Source organism: Plecotus auritus (genome assembly GCF_963455305.1).
Source record: "Plecotus auritus genome assembly, chromosome: 10".
NCBI classification, from domain to species: Eukaryota; Metazoa; Chordata; class Mammalia; order Chiroptera; family Vespertilionidae; genus Plecotus; species Plecotus auritus.
The window spans coordinates 43194223-43220328 of NC_137785.1; the positions used below are offsets into that span (position 1 = coordinate 43194223).

Below are 26106 nucleotides of genomic sequence, written 5' to 3' on the forward strand. Positions count from 1 at the left end.
TAGCATGTCCGGGCACAGTGAAGGTGCAGGAGAACTGTGAACTGTTAGTGATGTTAGCCTGGTCATTCATGTCATAGGGAAGCATAGAGAGGCCACTGGGAGCCCGGAGCACCCACCTTAGGCTCCCGGAGTTCTGGAATGGAGAACAGGACTGACTGGCTAAATGTGACCGGGGCTTGGCTGTTGTTCATGATCGAAACCGTTTTTTTCACCACCTGCCCTGGCAGGGCAGCTCCTAACTTCAAGATCCTATTGGCTGGATCTAGGACTAAAATCTGTGGGATGAGAAAGAGAGCAGGGAGGGAGGATTTGTCAGTTAATGAGAAAAATGAATATCCCACGTCTCCCCGGGGGAGCCAAGGGCGGTCCCTCGCGTTTAGTGTCCCCCATTCTTCACATTAGATGAGACTTCGCTCGCTCAATAACATTTATGTGCATAAAATGCCCACTAAACAACAATGACATAATTACAACTGGGTTAAGAGACGTGACGGAAAAGCTCAGGGTACCTGGAGAGCCCATTACAGGGGATGTTTACACTGGACTTGGTGGGAGAGCTAAAGGAAGGGTAGGATCTAGTCCATCTGAGTCAGGGTGGGGTGGGGTTGGCGAGCACCTCCGGGGGAGGAATGAGGCCCTGAGCATGAGGCCGGAGGTGGCGGCTCAGTGGCTGGGGGCGAGGGGGAGACTTGAGAAGATTAAGTCTGGAAGGAAGCCAATGAAGCATGGAGTGACCCGACCGAATGTGTATTTTGTGAACGTGCAGCTCGCTCCTCTGGAGGAGGAGGGCCTGAGAGAAAGCCTCCGGTGTGAGGATGATGGTGATTTGAACTACCATGGCAGCAGCAGAGGTGGACATTTCCAAGTCCTCATCTGAAGCACGGAACACAGTGTTGGCCTGGATCCGATGACGGTCAGGCTGGGACTTCCCCTCCAGGAGGGCACTGACCCACGGTGAGCAGCACCCACTGGGCACAGTCATTCCATCCGTCACTAAATTGAACTCTCTCCCTCCAACCGTCTTTATATCTGGCCCACATGTTTCCATTTAGTCTAAAAAAGCCCATCTTCGACACCAGCCTGTGAGCTCTTGGAAGTCAGAGAACATATTTAAATCACCTTTGGATTTTCCCAAAGTACTTGCTACATAATGGGTGCTGAGTGAGTGCATGGAAGCGTGAGCAAATGAATGAATCAATGACATCAGACGAGACCCTGTCACTGGCTTGGGCACACACACGCCAGGTGGCATTGCCCTGGTGCGCCTTTGGATTCATGGGAATACCCTTCCCATTTTCTCTTGATTGCTGACATGTCCCACGCATTCCTGAGACTCTTGGAAGATCTTCAGACTTCTAAAACCTCCTGTGAACCATTCGTACGCCATAAGCATCTATAGACGCAAGCGGCGGACTTTTTAAATTAAATTCAAAATATTGTGGCAGTTAACTGGTTAAATGCAAATACTCCCACCAGACAGACACTGGGAAGAAAGGAATGAGCAGCAGGAAAGGAGTATTCCCTTCCTATTAGGAGCACCTGGCAAGAAGGAACGCCCTCAGAGCACCTAATCCTGGGGCCTGGGGCTCACTGGAGAATGTGCATCCCTGTGCTGTTAAGGGAAGATGTCCATAACTGAGACACACGCCTGCATACATTGCTTAAAACAAGTCTTTCCTATTACACCTGAAAACAAAACATGCCCTAATGTGGGAGAAAAAGACATGCTTGGGACCCTCCATCTGACAGTCCCAAACCTCCTCAAGACAAAGACTGTTTTTCTAGTGCCTGTCCTTTGATACAGTCAAGTTTGGAATTGAGTAAGAGCCATGATCCACTTGAGTCTGATTGGCTAATTCACCCCTCAGTGGGACTGCTGACCTGCGGTAGAGCAGCTTAGGGGCAGGAGATGGGGTGAGGGGAGGGAGGGAGTGGGCTCAGGTGGGCTAAGGGGGCTAGGAAGGGCAGGGAAGCTGCCAGTCTGAGATTTCCTCTTACCTTCATTTCGGTGCCTTTCCCTTTGATTTCAACTACTTGTTGGGAGAGCCCATTGATTTCAAAGGGGATGAGTTCTCGATAACTGATACATTCTCGAGGATAAAAGGTGATTGGAATCTCCATGGACTTTCCTGGCTTTATCACATCCACACGGAAGTTCACCTCGAGGTAGGTGGTATTGGTATACATACAATCTATGCTGGAGAAGAGCAGGAGGAAGGTGCATAAGTTCTGAGAAGGCTGACCCAGGGGGACTAATTTGGTCCCCACCTCCCCGCCTGAGCTTGGTCCTGATGGATTTCCTGCCCTGCTGTCCTACAATCATAGCACTTAAGGGCTGAAAAGGACCCAACAATGATCCAGCCCACATTCTCTTGGGCAAAGTCAAGCTACTTACCTCAAATAACACCATGAGATCCTGGCAAAATCAGGCCTCAGACTCAAAGTCCCATGACCCTTTGCCAGTGCTCTTTTTTTAAAAAGTATGTTTTTATTGATTTCAGAGAGAGGAAGGAAGAGGGAGAGAGGGATAGAAACATCAGTGTTGAGAGATAATCATTGATCCACCACCTCCTGCACACCCCACACTGGGGACTGGGCCCCCAACTAGGGCGTGTGCCCTGACTGGGAATTGAACCATGACCTCCTGGTTCATAGGTTGATGCACAACCACTGAGCCACACCTTTTCGGCAGGGGAGGTACTATTATTATCACTTACTTTGGGCAAGGAGACAGAGGTACAGAGAGTTTAAAAAATTTGACCAAGGTCACATAGCTAGGGAGGATCCTAGACTTGTGTTACCCAATATGGTAGCCACTAGGCACATGTGACTATTTAAATCCTATATAATAAAAGGCTAGTATGCAAATTGACCAAATGGCGGAACGACCGGTCACTATGATGCGCACTGACCACCCAGGGGCAGATGCTCAATGCAGGAGCTGCCCCCTGGTGGTCAGTGCACTCCCACAGGGAGAGCGCCGCTCAGTCAGAAGCTGGGATCTTGGCTGGCAAGCACAGTGGAGGTGGTGGGAGCCTCTCCCGCCTCCTCGGCAGTCAGACATCCCTTGAGGGCTCCTGGTCTGCGAGAGGGTGCAGGCCGGGCTGAGGGACCGCCCCCCCCCCCCACCAAGTGCACAAATTTCATGCACCAGGCATCCAGTTTAAAATAAAATTAAATTAAATTAAAATAAAACAGTTCCTCAGTTTCACTAATCATAGCTACAGGCTGCCATACTGGATAGTGCAGATATATAACATTTTCATTGTCAAGGAAAGCTCTATTGCATAGCACTAATCTAGCAGGTCCCTCGGCCAATTTCTGGAGATTCTGTTTTGTTAGGTCTGTAATAGGGTCCAGAAATCTGGACTGGGACATTCTATACTGGATGGTGTGGAGAGGCTGAATTTGAATCAGAAGACTTAGGCTCAGTGTAGATCTATTATTTTCTGTGAGGTCACTGGCCTGAGAAATTCACTTTTTAACCATCCAAATTTCCGTTTCCACATCTGTTACATGAGGAAAATCAGTGGAGGCCCTCAGTCCTCTCATCGGATCATCTGTCACTGCCTCCTCACTTCAGGAAGAGGATTTTCAGTGGAGGAGCCCACGGCTCTCCAAGCATCAATGTCAGTGGTGGGGAAAGAAGACTGGGGATTCATGTCCACCTGTGTCTGACTTATCCCACAATCCTTTTCCTTCTGTCGTGGCTGCACGCCACCGGCCTAAAGGCTGTAGGACCCACCAGGAGCTGCAGACTCATCTGGGGGCTCAGGGAAGTCCGCTCACCTCATAGCCGTTTCCTCCTTGTTGGTGATAACCAGGGTCTGTTTGTACGCGGGCATCCCGGCTTGGTAGATGAAGCAGGTCCCAAAGTTGTGGCTGGTGAATGAGAAATGGACAGCAGGGCTCACGGCATTGCCTGAGATGCTGCACGTAAATGTTGGACCGTGGCTTATCTGTGGGGAGGAAACGGCAGGTGGCGTGTGATTAGAAGTGAGAGGGAAGGGCCCTTAAGCCCTCAGGTGAAGGAGGGAGGCAGTCAAGTGTTTTAAAAAAAACACAGGTCCCATGGTTCCATCTGCAGATTCTAACTCAGAGGTCAGAAGTTTATTTTTAAAAAAATATTTTTTATTGATTTCAGAGAGGAAGGAAAAGGGAGAGAGGGATGGAAACATCAATGATGAGAGAGAATCATTGACTGACTGCCTCCTTCATGCCCCCTACTGGGGATGGAGCCCACAACCCAGGCAAGTGCCCTGACCAGGAATCGAACCGTGACCTCCTGGTTCACAGGTCGACACTCAACCACTGAGCCACACTGGCTGGGCAGAAGTTTGTCTATTTAAGAAAAGCAAGATGGGCTACCCTGCAACCAGTCTCTGCATTGGTTCTTGCTTTGCTCCTGAAGCAATGATTCATCTTGAAGGCAGAGAGGTGTGGCAAAAACCACTACTCTCCCATATCCGATTCCCAGGGCTTCCTTATTAACAGGACTCTGACTGTTGTCAATGTGCCCAGGGGAAAATACTTGATTTCCCATTTTTAAAACATTAAGAAGTTAAATTTATTACAGTAACATGAGTTAATAACATTATATAAATTTCAGGTGTACAACTTTGACACCTGTGCACTCTATTGTGTGTTCCCCACCTGGAGTTTAGTCTCCTTCCATCACATTGTATTGACCCCTTTTACCTATTTGTTGTCCCCCACCCGCTTCCCCTCTCGTAACCACCATTCTGACTGTATCTATCACTGTATTTTTTTGTCTGTATGTTTGTGTTTTATGTTCATTTGTTGCTTTTTGTTTTATATCCCACATATGAGTGAAATCATATGGTACCTAAATGTCCTTCAGTGGATGACTGGATAAAGAAGATGTGGTACATACACACAATAGAATACTACTCAACCATAAAAAGATGAAATATTGCCATCTGCAACAACATAAATGGATCTTGAGCACATTATGCTGAGTGAAATAAGTCAGGTGTAAAAAGACAAGAACCGTATGATTTCCCATTCTTCCTTGCAGCTAAAAGTGACCATCAGACATAGCTTGGTCATTGGGATGTAAACAAAAGATGTCCTATTTTGAATAAAGAGTCAAAGTCTTGTTGGGGAAGTATTTTGCCTCCAGGCTCTTCCCCTCATTTCCACTCTGAAATGTAGACACAGGGCTTGTGACCATGAGATGACAGGAATGAGGTCAAAGGCCAATATGCTGAGGGTGAAAGAGTTAATTTAGAGAGTTCTGAAAAAGTTGATTTTGATAGTTTTTGCCAGTGTTCTCATTTCTAAAGAGTGCAGCTTTTCAGAGATCCTTCTCTGCCATCCCCGCTGACATCACAACTCTTTGGTTTTTCATTTGATAACTTATCTTGGAAAATGTTGTACATGTTCTCTCTCTCTCTCTCTCTATCTCTCTCCCCCTATCTCTCTCCACCTCTCATCAATCTCCCTTGTTTATTTTATTTTGTAAAAATATGCTTTTTATTGATTTTGAGAGAGAGAGGGAGGGAGAGGAATAGAGAGATAGAAACATGGATGAGAGGAACATCATTGATCGGCTGCCCCTTGCATGGCTCCTACTAGGGATCAAGCTTACAACCAAGGCATGTGTCCTGATCAGGAATCAGACCAGTGACCTCTTGGTTCCTGGGCTCCCTTATTTATTTATTTATTTATTTATTTTTATTTTTAAAAATATATTTTATTGATTTTTACAGACAGGAAGGGAGAGGGATAGAAAGTTAGAAACATCGATGAGAGAGAAACATCGATCAGCTGCCTCCTGCACACTCCCTGCTGGGGATGTGCCCGCAACCAAGGTACATGCCCTTGACTAGAATCGAACCTGGGACCCTTCAGTCCACAGGCTGACGCTCTATCCACTGAGCCAAACCAGCTAGAGCTCCCTTATTTATTTTAATGGCTGCATGATATACCAATGCATGGGTGCTTAACTGCTTTTTAGTTGACACTCACCAGGCACCTGGGTGGAGGCCATGAATAGAGAGTATGGGGCTATCTCCAACAAAGCCACTCCCCAGGAGCTTCTGGCAGGATAGAGAAGACCAGAAACACGCAGGACAATTATTCTTCCAAGACAGGATGCTGTGAGTGCTTTCAGTGTTGGACAGTGTTCAATGGTCTCACCTTGATTCTGAGTTCCAGGCCCTTCAAGACACATTTCTTAAATGGTTGGAAAGACAGGCTGGCGGATGTACTCTGCCCCACATCCACGCTGCCCTCTGTGGGTGAGAACTCGAAGTACTGCACCAGGGCCTTGGGGCCAGAGAGCTCTGCCTGGAAGCTGAAGTTGAACTTCCCAGTGTTGATAAAGGTGAACTCACACTGGACACATTCATTCAGCTCCACCTGAGAGACAGAGCACAGAGCAGGATGTTGAGTGAATGCAAACCATGGTTCATTCTTCTGGGATCAGGATATGCAACATGTTGGGGGAAAATATCCCTTGGAAAATAGAAATGGAAGATGGTGTTAGTGAGTTGAACATCATTAGATTAATGTGGCCAGATATCCCAGCAAGAGCTATCAAGTGTTGGGGGCCCCTCATACCTGAAGAGTAAGAGGGCAATTTAGTTCTTAGACCTCCCTTGGTAGCCAAACATCCTGCCTATGTGCTTAACACAAGCATTCTTCCCCTTCCCTACCGTCTCTCCATCCCATGAAAAATAAGAAAACATTCACATCAAAATCATACACATTTTGGGGATGGAGCAGCTCCTGGTACCTTTCTGTTCTCCTGGTCTCCCTGGCATTTGAAACAGAGAGATTCAGCTAATTATAGTCACTGGTACTGCCTTTCCCAGCCAGCATGGAAACCAAGAGGGAGTAAGGCCCTCTCACACCTTACCTCACAGAAGCTGACAACGGTAGTCTGATTGGGAGTCAAGAGAGTGATTAAGCCAGTCCTGTCTTTGCACTTGATCTCCGCATTCATAGTGTAGCCCTCAGCCTTGACATTTAAGGTCAAAGGGTGGGCTTTCCTTTTCACATTGCAGATCAAATTAAAGTTCACATCTCCTTCTTGCTTTGGTGTGAAGAAAATATCAATTTGTAACCTGATTGGGGAAGATGACAGCAGATTAGCTGACTAGGCCACCTGCTACAACCTGCTAAAGAACATGAGCCCCATAGGTTACACTGTGAGGAAAAGGTATTATAACTCCAAATTATGATGAATTTTAAAAAAACATATTTTTATTGATTTCAGAGAGGAAGGGAGAGGGGAAGAGAGAGATAGAAACATCAGTGATGAGAGAGAATCATTGATCAGCTACCTCCTGCATGCCCCACCACCTGGGCATGTGCCCTGACCAGGATTGGAATCGTGACCTCTTGGTTCATAGGTCAATGCTCAACTACTGAGCAACACCAGCCAGACCAAATTATGAATTTTGAAGGTTTTCCAGGCAAGGCAGGACATTGCTTTATGGATTTACAAATATAGTAGATAGCAAGGAAAAGAATATATATGAGAAAATACTGAAAACAAGGGCTTAAAATTCTCAATACTACACAATTCATCAGGAAAATGAATAACAGGGAATAAGTAGGACAGAGATGGAATTGTTAATATCTAAGGGATTCCCTTGGCTGCCAGGCCTGGGACTCTGGCCATTTTGGGAGGTTGAAGTCTTGGGGGCCTTCCTATTTCTTTACCTGGACATCGGTGGGAGCCAGCCTTCCATGGGACATACGACCAGGTTTTCGTTGAAACCTTCAGAATACCGGGAGTTGTCCTGGAAAGCAAAATTGAACCCCTGCTCCTCCCTGTTGATGATCTGCACGGTCTCCCGGGCTTCTCGGCCTGAGGAGGAAACATCAGCCCTCAGGAGCAGCCTAGACAATGGTGGGAGCAGCCACCTGCCTACTCCTGCAGTATCTCAGCAGATACTGCTCCACATGCAAGAGGAAGTCTTCTTCAAGAGATTCTCCAACTTCTTTTCTTTCCTCTCCCAAGCTCCTCAGCCTTTGACTACCTCTTTTTTCCTTTCGGTCTACAAGTGACCTTCCTCCCCTGGAGGGAGTCCAGTTCTTACTCTAGAACTGGACCCCATCAGTTGCCTGCTCCTGCTAGATAGCTCCTCTGCTCAGTCCGAGCTCTCCGGGGATCCTGGCGACACTGCTTTCCCTCCTTGTTCCTTCAGACCCAATGCCTTCCTTCTTTTGTTAATGGGGCTTCACCTTCCCTGGTAGGCCCCTTAACTCTGCCCATAACTTTGTAAAGCAGGAAGGCCCCCTGCACTGAATGCTTTAAATTAGATCTCGTGCATGTCATGAGTCTTGACAGGGCCCCGACTAATGCGTCACTATCACTATTTTGCTTTTTCTTACTTTCCTTGACTATTGCAGAGAATTTATTTTTCCACATAAACTTTCGAATCATTTTATCCACTTTTCTCCCCCCCCCCCCCCCGCACCCCGTAATCCCTTGGGATTAAGGTTACCAGATGAAGCAAAATTTTTTTTAGTATATGTCTCAAATGTTGCATGGGACATACTTATGCTGACATACGGATTCTAAAATTTATTCACCGTTACCTGAAATTCAAATGTAACTCTGTGTCTGTATTTTACCTGGCAACCCCAGCTGAGATTCTAATTGGAACTTGATTAAATTTGCATTTACTTTTGGGAGAACTGACAAATATTCAGATCTTGGTTGGGGCATTTTAATAAGATTTCTATAGTTTTCTTCATATAGGTCCTGTGCTTTTCTCGTTATGTTGATCCTTAGATGTTATATAGGTTTTGTCAACACTAAAGAGAATTTTTTTGTTTGTTTCTAAGTGCTTACTACTAAAAGAAAGAGACACTATTGATTTTGGTATACTTGTCCTGCATCCAGCCACTTACTAAAAATTTTCTTGTTCATTTAGTATTTGTGTTGCTTTTCTCTAGAGCCTCTTGAAGTTCTCTATGTCTGAAGTAATCAGCCACAGCAATATGAGATAGTGTTGTCTCATTTTCCCTCAATGTTTATGCCAATTATTTAATTTTCTTGTTTTATTGTATTTGCTAAAGTCACTAAAAAGTGTTCAACAAGCCCTAGCCAGTTTGGTTCAGTGGATAGAGTGTCAGCCTGTGGACTGAAGGGTTCCATTGATTCTGGCCAAGGGCACATGCCCAGGTTGTGGGCTTGATCCCCAGTAGGGGGTGTACAGGAGGCAGCCGATCTATGAGTCTCCCTCAGCATTGATGTTTCTATCTCTCACCCCCTTTCCCTTCCTCTCTGAAATTGATAAATATATATTTTAAAAAAAATGTTCAACAATAATGAGCAGTCTTGCCTAATTCCTGATTTTAACTGATGTGCTTTTAGTGGTTTATTATCTGACTAGTGACCCAGTGCACAGATTCATGCACATTGAAAGGAAATTAATTAAAAGAAATATTTTAATATTGATATTGTCTTGCTAATGAAAAGAAAATAGGATTCTACTGAGTCTCCTATCTACCTACTCCAGGACTTCTGTGAGGATCAAATGAGATGAGGCATGGGGAAAACGCTTCACAAACATTTGGTTAAACTGTGAAATGTTTGTACCTGGCTATAAATCAGGTTCCTGGGCTGAAGAAACTCCAAGGATGCTAGTTGCTAGGGAGAGGAAGCTGGGTGTTGCTACGTGACATCATTACCCAGTGCCCACAATGACTGTTTCAGGGTTGGGCTGGGCTGTGGGCCGCATTTTGTGGGTCTTGGCAGTGTTGGCTGTGATTTGGTAGGCTGTCGCTCCAGGGTGGTGGCAGGGCCTGTGTCCCACTTGGGGGAAGCTGAGTGTTGGTTTGTCGGTGCCAGGTCCACGGTGCTATTTATTTTTAAATGGCCAGTGCACGTCACAGCAGCTCCTGTGTTGAGCGTTTGCCCCCTGGTGGTCAGTGCGCGTCATAGCTACCAGCTGGATGGACACAGCCTTTTATATACATAGATAACATTTGCCTCTTGATTTTAGTTAACCTTCTTTATTCAAGTATTTTCCTCCATTCCTCTTTTCCTATTAGAGTTTTTGTTGAGAACATCTGCTGAATTTTAGCAATGACTTTTCAGTATGTATTAATATGATCACATGGTTGTTCTTTAAATGGTTAATGTAATGATTATATTGAAATGCACCAGCCTTGCATTCCTAGATTAATTTCTGTTTCTCTTGCCGTTATTATTCTTATGATACATTGCTCACTTATTTTTGAAAATCTTACTAAACACCACAATTTCCTCCTGTCAACTTATATGTATCAGTATGAAAAATGCATGGAAATATTACATATCAAATTATTAGCATTGATTTTCTTTGCTGGAAAGGGAAGGATGAGATAGGATGGGTGGGGAGAGATTATTAAGCTTTTCCTTACACTACATTGATTAGCTTACTTTTATAATAAAAAAATCAAATTACTAAAAAAATCCTCTGGCTTTAGTTGTATTTTACACACACACACACACACACACACACACACACACACACACACACAACACATCCATGTGATAGATTCATAGGGTTACAAGAGACCTGGTTATCACTTCCTTTATTTGCTCAAATATCACCTTCCCACTGCCAAGTAGCATTCTTCATTCTCTCTAGCCTGCTTTATTCTCCTTTATCAACATCTGACATGCTATATTGTATATCTTGCTTTTTTATTTTTGGTAGTTTGCTTCCTGTTCCTAGAATATAATCATCATGAGGGTAGGAACTGTGGCTGTATCCCTAGCTCACAGAAGAGTGCCTAGGTCATACAAGGGGCTCAATAGTATTTGTTGGACCAAATACATGCATGAAAGGATGGCAGAGAAATCTGACTACTGTGGCACACACCAAGAAGCAAACAAATACAGTCCATAATCTGGGGCACACAAGTAGGATGGGGCTGACATGAGGCTCTGGAAATGAAGACAGCCAGTCCAGGCCCTAAAGGAATCTTCCGAGGAGGATCTGCAGCCAGGCTCCTAAATTTCTGTTGGTTATGAGTGCATGGGTTTAGAATATCCTTGGTGGAAATTGGATTGAGAGGTAAATATTTTGTGGCTTTGTGAATAGTGGGAAAGGCCCTCAGGCATGCTTCTGGAAGGCACCAGGCAAAGTCCCCACCCCAGGCTGCTCCTGGCGCACACTGCTGGGTTGGTCCCACTTCCCGCCCCTATCGGTCATGCCAACTCGAAATGTAAACCACCAGGGCAGCCTTACCAATGAGGAGACAGCTGAAGTTGATGTGTGACTTGTCCAGATTGACCAGAGGGTCAGAGGCTTTGCCTACCAGCAGGAAAGGGACTGTGATGTTGTGTTCGGGGACTGAGAAAGTCCAGAATGCTTCTGTGATTTTCAGATGCAAAGGCATGAACTGGAAGATAATCTGAGAAGACAGTTTGGAACACAGTGGTAAGAGGCACTTCTGTTTACTTACCCACGTGCCCTTAGAGGTTTGTGGGCACTGGGGTTCTGATGGCTGGTGTTACCAGGTCACCACTACCTTTCTACCCTCTCTGAAGGGCATGCAAGTCTGGCTGTACTGTCTGATTGCCCTGCTTGCCCATAGGTCTTTCTAAGCGGGTCTACACCATCCGCAGCTTCTGTTGGCTAGGGTGCCATATTGGATGACATGTACAAATGGAGAGATTCAGATAGGAATTTGGAATTTTGACTTTTCCCAATAAGTCTGGGAGAGTTGGCAACCCTGGGCCCACTTGTCTGTGTGGTGGTGATCTGCCGGAGAAGCACTGTGGCCAGCCAGCCAACTCTGCCCAGCACTCCCTGTCAGGGTCCCCTTGGCTTACATCATTCATTTGTATGACCTTCCTGGAGGCATCCGAATCCATAATTTCTGTTTCACGGATTTGTTTCTGCTTCTAAGATTCCCTGCAGGACTTACAGGACATGGGACCCGCAGATCTATTTTGACCAGCGAGCTCATGTTTCTTTAAACTGGACCCCCTAATCCTGTGGTCAGCAAACTGTGGCTCGCGAGCCACATGTGGCTCTTTGGGCCCTAGAGTGTGGCTCTTCCACAAAATACCATGGCCTGGGCGAGTCTATTTTGAAGAAGTGGCATTAGAAGAAGTTTAGGGGAGAAACCAAGATGGCGGCATAGGTAAGCACCTAAACTGCTGCCCCGCACAACAATTTCAAAACTACAACTAAAAGACAGAACGGACACCATCCAGAACCACAGGAAAGCTGGCTGAGTGGAAATTCTACAACTAGAAGGAAAGAGGAAAGCTCACGGAGAAGGAGCGGCAAAGAGCTGAGGTACGGAGACACGTGCGGGCAGAGAGGAAGGGCAGCGGAGTGCCTGGCTGGCTTTCTCTGGTGGGAGGGGGAAGGAAGACCCCGACTGGACTGAACCCCAGTTCCGACTGCACTGAACCTCAGTTCCGGGCGAAACCCTGTGGACCCAGGCTCATACAGGGGGAGTTTGGACTGTCAGGTAGAGAGAAAGGCACTCGGAGACTCGGAGACTCAGAGGAGCCATGGCGGCAGGGGTCTGGAGGTGTGAGTGTGCACAAAGACTGACTGCGGAGGTTACCACAGGCTATCTCTAGCGGAAGGGAGTCAGAAGCTCCTACTGCACTGAACCCCAGTTCCGACTGCACTGAAACCCAGTTCCGGGCAAGCCCCTGGGGACCCACGCTCTTACGGGGAAATCTGGACTGTAAGGCGGAAACTCGGAAACGGCGGAAGGCAGAGATCTAGAGACTTGTGCGCAAGGGCAGGGCTGACGGGAAGCCAAGACTGTCTACTCTGCCCTGAGACTCCACCCCTTCCAAGCTGAGCACAGAGGCTTTTGCAATCTGGCAAGGCTAATCCTATAAGGCTGTCTCCAGCACCGAAAATCTCCCAGTGTAGACACAGCTGATCCTCACAGCCAACTGGCCTGCAGGTCAATTCCTCAATCAAGACTTAACCACAACAAGGCTGTACACACAGTCCACAAAGGGGTGCACCAAAAGTGTCCACCTCAGGTTAACTGGGGAGGCCGACACACTGGGCCATAAAGGAAACCTAGCACACAAAGCTACCATACCAACTCAGGGAAGCAGTGAAAAATGGGGAGACGAAGAAACAGATCACAAACAAAAGAAATGGAGGAAAACAAATGACTGGATATAGAATTCAAAACCACGGTTATAAGGCTTTTCAAGAATATCCTAGAAAAGGCCGATAAATATAACGAGACCCTCGAAGATATGAAAAAAGACCAACTAGAAATTAAACATACACTGACTGAAATAAAAAATATTATACAGAGACCCAACAGCAGACTAGAGGACCGCAAGAATCAAGTCAAAGATTTGAAATACAAAGAAGCAAAAAACACTCAACTGGAAAAGCAAAAAAAAAAGAAAAAAGAATCCAAAAAGTTGAAGATAGTGTAAGAAGCCTCTGGGACAACTTCAAGCATACCAACATCAGAATTATGGGGGTGCCCGAATAAGAGAGAGAGCAAGATACTGAAAACCTATTGGAAGAAATAATGACAGAAAACTTCCCCGACCTGGTGAAAGAAATAGACTTACAAGTCCAGGAAGCGCACAGAACCCCAAACAAAAGGAATCCAAAGAGGACCACACCAAGACACATCATAATTAAAATGCCAAGAGCAAAAGACAAAGAGAGAATATTAAAAGCAGCAAGAGAAAAACAGTTAATTACCTACAAGGGAGCACCCATACGATTGTCAGTTGATTTCTCAACAGAAACTATGCAGGCCAGACGGGAGTGGCAAGAAATATTCAAAGTGATGAATAGCAAGAACCTACAACCAAGACTACTCTACCCAGCAAAGCTATTATTCAGAATGGAAGGTCAGATAAAGAGCTTCACAGGTAAGAAAAAGCTAAAGGAGTTCATCACCACCAAACCAGTATTATATGAAATGCTGAAAGGTATTCTTTAAGAAGAGGAAGAAGAAAAAAGTAAAGAGAAAAATTATGAACAACAAATACATATCTATCAACAAGTGAACCTAAAAATCAAGTGAATTAAAAATCTGAGGAACAGAATAAACTGGTGAATATAATAGAATCAGGGGCATAGAAAGGGAGTAGACTGATAATTGTCAGGGGGAAAGGGGTTGTGGGGGGTGCGGGAAGAGACTGGACAAAAATCGTACACCTATGGATGAGGACAGTGTGGGGGGAGGTAAGGGCAAAGGGTGGGGTGGGAACTGGGTGGAGGGGAGCTATGGGGGGAAAAAGGAGAAACAATTGTAATAATCTGAACAATAAAGATTTATTAAATTAAAAAAAATAAAAATAATTTTGCAAAAAAAAAAAAAGAAGAAGAAGTTTAAGTTAAAAAAATTTGGCTCTCAAAAGAAATTTCAGTCGTTGTACTGTTGATATTTGGCTCTGTTGACTAATGAGTTTGCCGACCACTGCCTTCTAACCTGTCACTGCGGAAACAGTAGGACTGAGACATGGGACATGACTCCAGTGTTCTGTTTTGACTTTTGTCCTGACCAAGTAAAAACACATCTGTGTCCTTTCACTGCTGTCAGTCCCTTGGACAAAAATAACAGTGTCCTATAGTGTCCAGGCTTTGGTGGGTGTCCAGCTTCCCTGTCCTGCTTTAATAATCTCAATTTTTAAAACTCTAAATACTAGAGATATGCTTCTCAATGGCCAACCAAGTGAGCTCAGGTCTGTCTTGTCCCTGAGGACTGCTTAACCTATATAGTAGCTACTCAAAAAACACTTGTGGATGGATGCACCCTTAGGCTGTCCTCCTTAACTCTATCTCTGGTCTACAGCACACTTGTTATGCAGAGAGAGATAGAATGATTGAAGCCCTGGGTCAAGTGGTCCTCATTCACACACACACCTCGGCTTTCTTTTCAGGGTGGATGCAGCCCTTCTCTGTAAGGCAGGTGAAGGCTGAAGGGTTCTGGAGACTTTCCATTTCTTCAGAGACCCAGCGGAAGCAGTAGATGCTAGTGGTCGGGTTCAGGATTGTAAACGTCCTGGCCGAGGGGGAAGAATTGACAGCAGAGAGTAAGAGGGAGGGTTGAGGATTAAGAGAAACTTTCTCAGGACCTAACTGCCCTGGCTCGGTCCCCCTACGTGGGAGCCAGAACTGTTACAGATACTTTTTTACTGTAGAAATGAAAACCACATCTCATGTGGTGGTCCAACGTATGGCGGGAGCTCCGGATTTTGGAGTAATAATGGTGCCGAGGGCCCTTCTGTCCCAGTGATCCTCTGTGGTCAAGGTGGTGGTTAGGGATTTTATGCCTTCGAAACCCACCCTGGTGTCAAAACTAAGGAAACTGAATTCAGCTTTCTTACTGTAGCAGCTCTCTCAAGTCAAACCCCAGCATATCAAGCTGCTTCTAGGAACCCATCCAGCTCAATTCTCTGAATTCTACCTCTGAGTTCTTTAGAAGGATTGACTGATATGAACTCAACTGATACAAACCGAGGCAACTCACCGGAGATTCTTCCCTCCTATGCCCACACTGGTGAACTCGATCACCCGGGTGTTTGGGTCCAGAGGTCCACCACCAGGCCCTCGGAGATCTGGGTTGCGCCGGTGACCAGTGATGTAGTCGGACTCTTTCAGTTCAAAGTGGCAGATAGGCAAGAAGCTCCGCCCTTTTGCTGATAGGACTGGGCCTTGCTCTCCAGGTAGTAGGTTGGGAATCCTGAGAGGATATGGTTATTTTAATTTATTTTTTAGTTTTAGCCAACTGTTGCTTTCTTAGTTGGTTGGAAACAAATATTACATCTACTAAAATATGAGCTCCATGAGCACAGAGGCTGGGTCTATCTTGGTCAACAACATAACCTCAGTGTCTTGACCAGTACACGCTACATAGTAGGTGTTCATTAATTAGTGGTTGAGTGGATGAATGCATGAATAGGCTGAGTATGAGGAGCCTGAATTCTGGTCTCTTCTGTGTACTTAAGTGTGTTACTTAGGTACTTCCCACACCAGGGTTGAGAAAATCTCCCTGCTGTAAAATGAGCATAGAGGCTTACCCTTTGGCTCTCTCAGAGGCATTTGTGGGATACCGAAAGTGATGCCGAGATCTTAAAAAAGTATCCCGAGCTCCTCAGAGAAAGTGAGCTGGATGTGAGCAGACTTTCAGCCCCAGATACAAGTTGAGGTGGCCCAGGTGCAGGAGGGTCCCTGCAGTGTGATTGCAGGAGGCTCTTATGGCTCACATAGGTCCCTGCCACACTCAGCCATGGTTCATGGGATCCTTCTGTAGTAGTTCTCCAGGGAGCTTCCCTGGGAGTGGGTACCACATCAGGTACTTTCATGGCCAGGAGTTATTGGATTGATTGTCTCTACCTGGGTCTGGACCCCATCTCTTCCTTGCTTACAATGCACCAGATCTGCAACCTTCACCATCCCCACCACCTAATGCTTGTTGTGCTTATTGTGTGCCAGGCACTGTTCTAAGCTTCAGTGAGTTACCTCATTCAGCATTCACTCGAACTCTGCAAGGTGTTATTGTTATTTGCATTTTATAGTTAGAGAAACCTGGCATCAGTAAAGGTACAAGAAAGCCTTCCTAGGTTCCTGCCTGTCCCAGGACTGGAACCCATCTGGCTGCCAACTATTTTGTTGCCCAGTGGACTTTTGTCTGGGGCCAGAAAGAGAGAGGTGGGCAGAGGAAGGGTCTAGAGAGGGTTGCTGAGCAACACAAAAGACTCCATTCTCCTTGTACTCCAAAAGCTGGCGCCTTTGAATCTTTCCAAGGTGAAATGTGGCAAGTTGGGGCTGTGGAGGGTCCCGGTTGGGAAGAATGGTGGTAGTGGTGACAGAGAAGAGGGACAGGAGAGGCAGAGCTTTGTCTCCTTACTGGCAGAAAATAGTGCTCTCGAAGTCTCCAACCTCCAATGGGGAGAATTTCACTTTGATCTTCTGAGCCTTCCCCACAGGCACAACACCGGAGATGGGATCCACAGAGAAGGACAGTGGGGCAGGTTCAGTCCAGTGGTCCGTGGCGCTGTCCACGGTGCTGCCCTGGCTAAGCAGATCTTTTTGAGAACCTGGGGACAGAGAGCCAGTGACATTCTGCATTTGCAGTGGGAGGACAAGGAGAAGGCATCCCACTCACAGGTCCTTAGGGCCCCTCTGTGGGGTCTGTGAGCTCACCTCTTCTAGCAGATATAGTTAACTTTAGGCCCTAGGGGTAAGGAATTGACTCCTAGCTCTCACAGGTGACTCGTGAAAAAATATTGTCATTAATTCCATCAAGTTTTCAAATTTGTTTCCTTTTGGCCCAAGGGAGTGGGTCAAGTAGATACCTGTGGGTCTTGTGCCTCAAAAACAATGGGCAGTGAACATAGTTTTTGGAGAATCACTGTTTTAAAGTAGGAGTTCACAATCCGGGGCCCACGGAAAAGGGCCCATTTGGAAGGTCTGGGAATCTGCAATATTGAAGCAGGAATAATGGATATTTTCCTGTCAAGTGCTGGGTCCCTTTTTAAAGTGCTTTGTGTGCATCAGTTGCAAGTCGGGCAAGGTATGTAATTTCCTGGGGAGATAGCTCTTAGCTTTCACCATTGTCTCCAAGGGTCTGTAATCTCCTAAAAGGTTAAGATCTAAAAAAAAAATTTTCTAGGGATCTGAGCTGGGATGCTGACCTTGTGAGGGGTGGGGGTAGGCAGGGTCCAGGCCCTAGGAGGGCAGAGGTCAGCTCTTGAGTTTCTCAGGCCCCATTGGCTCTACAGACATCAGGAAGCCTCTCCATAGCTCCTTGGGAGGGCCGATGGAGCAAGGCTCTTCTACTAACCGGGGACTCAGTTTGCACCCTGGGTTTTACGTGCCATCGCATTTACCATGGTTATCTGGCATTGCAAAGCTGACAGTTTTCGCTGTCTCTTCCGAGATCCAGCTGAATTCCAGCTGCACACTTCCTGTATTAACCAGCTCCAACCTGCACACAGAAGGGGGAATGCATTTGAGAAATGTGCTGCAAATGATTTGTGTCTTGTTGGCACATCCGTTATCTACACTGTTACTTTTCCCTTTAGGTCAAGTCACTTTGCTTTTAAAATATTTCTTCAAAAGGAAAGTTTTAAGCAATTTTATCTGAAATCATGCATTTGATGTACCAATTACATTTCCTTCCAAAAACACAAAATATATGCATAGCCATTGAAAGTGAAAATATCCATGCTTAGCCTGTAAAGTCATCCTGCATACCATTGGCACTTTATGCAATGAACTCTCAGCATGCGTCATGGTAATCCTGAAAAATTCCCAGGAGAGAGGAAACAAAAGTCTATTTCACCTGACAGTACCTTCCTGGGGTGCAAATTCCATAGCCCCTTCCCTTCCTGAATCACTTCCTGCCAGAAACAATGTCCCTGTCCTCAGAAGCCATCTGACCCCTTCCTGAGATGCTTTCACTGGCTGAGATATTTGTCTCAAATTCTGAACCAGTGGAGCTTCTTCTTGCCTCAAGTTTCCCTGCTCTAAGACGAAGTGGGAGAGAGAAGCTTTTTCTGGAACCACTATTTAACTTGATCATAGACAGTGACAGCAGGAAGATGAGGTCTTGATACAAGAACATGATTGTGGCCCTGGCTGGTTTTGCTCAATGGTTAGAGCATCAGCCCACGGACTGAAGGGTCTCAGGTTTGATTCTGGGTCAAGAGCATATATCTCAGTTGTAGGCTTGACTCCCCTCCCCCAGCCCCTTGGCGCATGTGGGAGGCAACCAATTGATGTGTCTCTCACATCAATGTTTCTTTCTCTCTCTCTCTCCTCCCCTCCACTCTTTCTAAAAATCAATGGAAAAAATATCCTTGAGTTAGGATTAAAAAAGAAAGAAAGAAAATGATTGTGTAAGAGAAAGAAACACGATGCTCTCCTGGTTTTAGGGGAGGAGGTCTAGGATGGGTTTAGGGATTAGATCTCCATTATCCCATCCAGGTAGACCAGCAGGTATGTCTGAAGTCAAGTGCTTTGACTTTAGGGGCTTATATTCATGGTGTGAATGCGTGAGTAGTGGCCTTCAGCCTAAAGGAAGTTTTTATGAAGTGGAGGAGTCTTAGTGGCACAGAGTAGTCTTCACAAAAAGAATTCTGGGTTTAGGTAAAGGGCCAGAGAGTAAGATTTTTTGGGCTTTGCATGCAGTAGGTCACTGCAGCCATCACTCACTCTGCTATTGTGCAAACACAGCCACGGACGATGCAGAAACGAATGGGCATGGCCTTGTGCCAACAAACCCAATTACAAAAATAGGTGGCTGGCTGGCTTGGGCCCATGGGCATAGCTTGTTGATCCCTGCTTTAGGTGCAATGGGCATCAGCAAGAGATCCCATTCCTTTCCTTATGCCGTTTGCTGCTATAATAACTTGAGAGGACACTTCCAGTGCACCAAATGCAAAATGAGTTGAACAAGTTAATTACTAATGTTTACAAAGTAGAAATGTCATTGGTTTTCATTTTTGTTTTTGTAATTCTCAAAGATTAGTCACAGCCCTTTTCTTTTTGTCAATGTTGCTCTCTCTGCTTAGAAGGCCCTTTTTTCTCACTTATTCACTGGGCTACCTCCTATTTGGTCTCCAAAATTCAGCTGGGGCACCACTTTGTCTGGGGAGCCTTCCCTCATACTCTGTCTCTCCCATGTTGGTCTGCTTTAGGCACTCTTTTTAAAAAATATATATATTTTGTTGATTTTTTACAGAGAGAAAGGGAGAGGGATAGAGAGTTAGAAACATCGTTGAGAGAGAAACATCGATCTCTGCACACCCCCTACTGGGGATATGCCCACAACCAAGGTACATGCCCTTGACTGGAATTGAACCTGGAACCCTTGAGTCCACAGGCTGATGCTCTATCCACTGAGCCAAACAGGTTAGGGCTGCCTTAGGCACTCCTACTGCCTACACAGGACACCATGCTGCAGTTGCCATGACACCTATTGTCACCTATTCCCCTACTCCCTACCCGAGACTATGAACTCTGAGAGCAGGACCCATGGCATCCTTGTATCCCTGCGTCTGAGTGTGGGTGAAGGGTTAATATAACCCTTTCTCCTCTAAGGACAATTCTGACTTTGAACTAAATTTCTAGCTCAGGTTCCCTGGAAAATAAAGGAGAAATGCCAGCAGTGTTATTAAGCAACGTTGTTTATAGTAGAAATGACCCCCGCTTGGCAAATTGCAATTGGTCTGGAGGAATGATGATCATCTGGAGGGAAGCTATAGCTGTGGGGTTCTCTGAGTACAGGGACTCTTGTAACTGGGCATGTCCCCTGCAGGGATCCTGGAAGCAACACCTATGGAGTGGTCCTGAGAAATCTTGCTTCTGTTGGTCATGGGGCTTCTTAGCTAAGGATGGACCCTATCCCCGCTAGTGTGGATATTGTCTGAGCTGTCACCTGGGGTCCCACATAGTTCCTGGGTGGTGGTATGGGTTGCTGCAAGGACTCTTCCCAGTGAAGCTGATCAGCTTATGCCAGTTTCCTGCCTATATCTTGATTTCAAGTGTAAACTTCAATTGCTTTGTGGGTCTGAGTGTTTCATTGGAGCCTCGAAGACACTCTGGTGCATGCGACAGGTGATGCCTGGTATATGCTGTCGTAGACACTGAATGCATGTTTGATTAAAGACTGAGTGAATGACGAGATGAAAGAATGTTGAGTGCTGGGAGGCTTTTGATGACTCACTGAAACACTCGGGTCTGGTAAACTAGCGTGTCCTTAAAGCGCACATTGCTCGTCTGGCACTGGTATGACGCGAAGTTCACGTTGGCGCTGATCTGAAGCATCAGCTCTCGGTAGTGCTCTTCCAGTACTGAGTGCGCAGGCTCAGGGTCCGTCTCTATCACCTGTAACAAAGGCAGCCGCGTCCTCAGTGATGCACAGCCAGCTGTCACAGGGACACCGTGGGGAATAACAGCACACTATTCTACACTGCAAATTAACACCGATTCGGAAAGTCATGGTCCAGAATAAAAGATTAAGGCAAACCTAAAATGACTCATAAGTGGGAAGGAAATGAGAAATTACTAAAGGCATCAGAACTGCACAGACATGAGGTTGGGGTCAGACAGACTCCAAAGAAGATAGAAGGAAGAAAATCATAAAGATAGGAACAGATATTAATAAAATAGAAAATAAATCTAAAACAGAAAGGCCCAACAAAGCCCAAAGTTATTTGAAAAGATTTGAAAGACTTTTGGTGAGACTGATCAGGAAAAATACAAATAATCAACATCAGAAATGAAAAAGGGGACATTATTATTGATCATACATATTTAAACATATGGTAAAAAAATTATGAATAATTTTATGGAAATATATATGAAAACTTAGTTGAAGGGCAAATTCCTAAAAAATAATTTAATAAAATTGACCCAAGAACAAATAAAAAAATCTAAAGAGTCCTAATACTACTAAAGACACCAAATGGTAGTAAAAAAACCTTAAAGACCTAAGAAAATAGAGTGACATACCTTGTTAATGGGAAGGATGGAATAATATTATTAAATTGTCAATTCTTCCTAAACTGACTTATAGGTGCAATCCAATTCCAATGAATTTTCCATTTTATAGTATAGTTGACCCTTGAACAATATGGGGGTAAGGGGCACCGAATTCTGTGTATAACTTTGACTCCCCCCAAACTTAACTATGGATAGCCTACTGTTGACTTTACTAGTAACATTAATAGTCAATTAAGACATATTTTGTCTGCTATATCTATTATATACTGTATTCTTACAATAAAGCAAGATAGTGAAAAGAAAATGTTATTAAGAAAGTCACAAGGAAGAGAAAATACATTAACAGTATTTATTGAAAAAAGTCTGTTATATATATTGTTGTAAGTGGACCCACACAATTTAAACCCATGTTGTTCAAAGGTCAATTGTAGGGGGGGGCAATGGTAAGATATGTACACATATAATACCTTAATAAAAAAAATTAAAAAAAGGTCAATTGTACTTGGGAAATGGATTCCAAAATTATTTTGAAAAATAAAGGGCCAAGAATAACTAAACAGAAGAAAACAATATAGACGAGGGACTTCCCTTCCAGATATCAAGGCTGATTATGAAGCTACAGGAATTAAAGAAGCGTAAAACTGGCACAGGGGTAGGAAAATTGGCAATGGACTATAGAGACAAGAAACATCTAGGCACATATGAAATTTAGATGACAAGGGAGTCATGGCAGATCACAAAAGAAGTGCTGGACCAAAAAGGGATTTGGCAAGAGTTATCTAGATGGAAAAATATAAAATTGGATCCTTGCCTCATACCATAACATCCAGGTGGGACACACACACACACACACACACACACACACACACACACACAAAGTGATTATTTTCTTCACTGTTATAGAAAGGTTTTAAAAACAAGACACAAAATAAATAATTATAAAGGGAGAAATGAACATTTTTGTTCACGAAAAGATAAATTAAAGAAAGTGAAAAGATAAGCTAAAATTTGGTGAAGATGTTTGCAGACAAAAATATGAAAAAGTAGAGTTTTTAAAAAATAAAATGACACATACAAAGGACAAGCATCATGGTTGAAAAATGGGCAAAAGGCATTTACGTAAGAGATAACTTGTACTAGTATGGCCAATAATCACATGAAGAAGTATTCAACTTTAGTGACTGGGGAAATGCAAAGGCCTACAATGAACCTATTTCCTATTTGTTTCTTTTTTTAAAATCCTCACCTGAGGATATGTTCTACTGAATTTTTAAAGAGAAAGAGAGAGAAACATCGATCAGTTGCCTCCTGAACCTGCCCCAACCGGGGAATGAACCCGCAACCTTTTTAGTGTATGGGATGATGCTCCAACCAACCCAGACACCTGGCCAGTGCTATTTCCTATTCATTTCAACAATAAAAAAAACTCACAATGCCAAATGTTGGAGAGATCATAGATCAATAGGATCTCTTTGCTAGTGAAAATATAAGTTGGTACAGCACTTTGGAAAACATTTGGGAGTTATCTTGAAAGGTTGAACATTCATATATCCTATGGTTCAGCAATTCCACTTCTAAAAATATAAACTCTTTCAAATGAATACAATGTGACATGAATAATAATGCTCATAGAAACACAGTCCATACTAGAGAAGCCCCAAATAGATTTTAAAAGAAGAATGGATGGTAAATACTAATGGAATTTTATATAGTAGTGAAATGAGTGCACTGTAGCTACATGCCACAATATGGATAAGCACATGCAACAATCTTTAAAAAAAAATAAAGTAAAAAACTACAATTAAATGTTTAGTTGCATAGGTTAAAAAAGAAACAAAGACAAAACTCAAGAGAGTGAGCAAAAAGATTCAGGAGATGATCTCCTCTAGGAAGGAGGCCGGGGGACGCCACAGCTGAGAACCACACAGAAATCCATGTTCTACTTTCTGTGCTGTGTGTGGGTTCATCTTTGTTTATATTATTACAAGGGAACCAACCAAGGAATAATTAAAAGAGGGGCATACATGGACCAAAGATGAGATTCTGTCTACAATTAATCTAATTCTGGACACCTGAGGGAAAAAGGAAACAACTAAAAGACCAGCCATGACAGTTGTGAAGATAAAGCTCTACCAACTCAGACGTGTGGTTCTGTGGTATGTGTAGTATGGATGGCAGGTGGCATGCTTAGAAGTTCAGTTTGTCACTTTTGAAATCAAAGTCAAGTGGAATGGCAATGGAATACCATGCAGCTGTAAAAAAGAAGGATCTCTCACCCTTTGGGACAGCACGGATGGACCTGGAGATTATTATGCTAAGTGAAATAAACCAGTCAGAGAAAGACAAATATCATATGATCTCACTTATCTGTGGAATGTAATGAACAAAATAAATTGGCCAACAAAATAAGTCTCAAGGCATGGAGGCCTGGGACAGACTGACATATCTCAGAGAGGGGAGGGGATGAGAAGGGATAAACCAAAGAAATTATATACTTATATGCATAGCCCATGGACACAGACAATAGTGTGGTGAAGGCCTGGGGCGGGGGGCAGGTTCTTTCTTAATTACGAAGGGGGCAAGGGGAGGAGGAAATGGGGATATCTGTAATACTGTTAACAATAAAAATATATATGTTAAAAAAAGTCAAGTTGAATGGGAACAATTTCTTTTTTCCATGAAAGAAGGAAATGGTAAGACATGGCAATGGTGAGGGCAGTAGGCATCCAGGCCTGGTAGGCTTGGCCAGATTTGTGATTAAAGTCTCTACTCACTTTTCGTTTTGTAGTGAAAGTCCAGAGCATGTTTCTGGGCACGTCCACCCACTTGACTGTGCGCATGCGGTCATCCCAGTCGGGGACCTGGTCTGCAGGCTGCTGAAACATGATCTTGGAGACCTTGCACTTGATATCCATCTTCTTCATGTTGATGGGTATGTCTGACTTCATGGTCACCACTATGTCCTTGGCACACCCAGGGTGGAGGTGGCCAATCTGGGGAAGAGCCTGGTATTAGTAACTTGGGAATTCAATCTTGAGGACTCTAGCTACCGCATGGTGCCATTTTAAAGAAGGGGTAGAGGCAAAAGTCTTGGCAAAAAAAAAAAAAATCATCATTCAAGCTTGATATGAAGAGTGTTTTAAATATATACAAGATCTTCTTATATAGAAATATAATAACAAAAACAAGAGCAGCTAATATTTATCACACTGTTACTTGCTTCAGGCATGATTCAAAACCTGGACACAATTCTACCAATCCCCACGACAACCCTATGAGATGTATAGCTGTTACCTCTACTTTACAGACAAGGAAAAACTGTGACTTACTCAAGGTCATACTATTAATAGTGGAAGAGCTGGATTCAGACCCAGGCAGTATGGCTCCCGATACCACCCCCTTAACCACCTGTGTTTCTTAATCAGTCCGATCTATATAAATTATGGACAGATGTACATAGTACATAAGCAGTTCTCACAGTGTGATCTGGTGATCCTTGGGATCCCCAAGACCTTTTCAGGAGTCCATGAGGTCAAAACCATTTTCATCATGATACTAAGATGCTGACTTTTTCATTCTCATTTTCTCATGACTATACAATGGAGTTTTCTAGCAGTTATGTGACATATGATATAGCATTAGGCTGAATGCAGAAGCAAATATGAGAATTAGCTGTCTATTATCAGGTCAGATATTAAAGAGATTTATAAAAATGCAAAATAATGCCTCTATTCTCACACAATTTCAATTTTTTTATTTTGGAAAATATAGCCATTTTTATAAAAATATATTTATATGACCATGTAATGGGTTTATTATATTTTAAAATTAATAAATGAATGCAGTTTTTTAAATACTCTGTTTTTATTTCTACTATGATAAATATTGATAGATATAACCTACATAAACAAAAGCTCTTTGGGGGTATCCTCAATAATGTTTAGGAGTGTAGAGGAATCCTGAGACCAAAAAGGCTCAGATTTGCTTAAGTATAGCAAATACATGAGAAATCCAATATGGGCTGTAGAAAAAATCATTTATGATTTCACAAACATAAACACGCACATACAAAACTCACATATATACCAAAACTCATATATAAACAAAAATCACATATATAAAACTACATATATATATATATACTAGAGGCCTGGTACACGAAAATTCATGTCCTACTGATGGCTTAGGCAGTCTGGCCTCTCTCTGTGGGAGGCAACCGGCTGATCAGGGGAAGGCATCGCCCCATCATCCTGCTGCTGCCGCCACTGCTGGCTGGCTACCGGCCCTCCTCGGCCCTCGCAGCCACTGCAGCTTTGTCCGGAAGGACGTCGGTCTATCCGGTCTAATTAGCTTATTACCCCTTTATTAGTATAGATATGCTAGTCCTTTCATGTTTCTGAAATTGCCTCTTCTGGAAAGTGAAAGGAGAAGACAGCTTTGTACTTACTTCCCAGAGCCACAGATATGTGTGTGCATATACAGGAGCGTGAGTGTGAGTGTGTGTGTGGAGGGGTGTGGAGGGGTGAGTGTGTGTGTGGAGGGGTATAGACTATAAGAAGCTTATCTCTGTCTACTTTCACTAATAGTTCACATCCCTCCAGGAAGCAAAACTTCCTCCTGCTAGCACTCAAAGCTTTAAATGTGGGGCCCCAACCCCCTTGCTCTA

At 44.2% G+C, this 26106-nt stretch overlaps 1 protein-coding gene across 1 annotated transcript in view; it reads right to left on the bottom strand.

Annotated features, from left to right (window-relative positions):
- HYDIN (HYDIN axonemal central pair apparatus protein) overlaps positions 1–26106 on the bottom strand; it is a gene marked incomplete at its 5' end in the record, with an annotated part of 303461 nt that overhangs the window by 18334 nt on the left and 259021 nt on the right. Inside the window, 13 exon segments of the mRNA XM_080643807.1 lie at positions 117–275; positions 1999–2197; positions 3790–3959; positions 6163–6384; positions 6884–7091; positions 7693–7840; positions 11220–11385; positions 14853–14991; positions 15460–15672; positions 16840–17029; positions 17822–17919; positions 20662–20822; positions 24215–24433. Of these exon segments, the coding sequence (XP_080499933.1) occupies positions 117–275; positions 1999–2197; positions 3790–3959; positions 6163–6384; positions 6884–7091; positions 7693–7840; positions 11220–11385; positions 14853–14991; positions 15460–15672; positions 16840–17029; positions 17822–17919; positions 20662–20822; positions 24215–24433 (2292 nt within the window).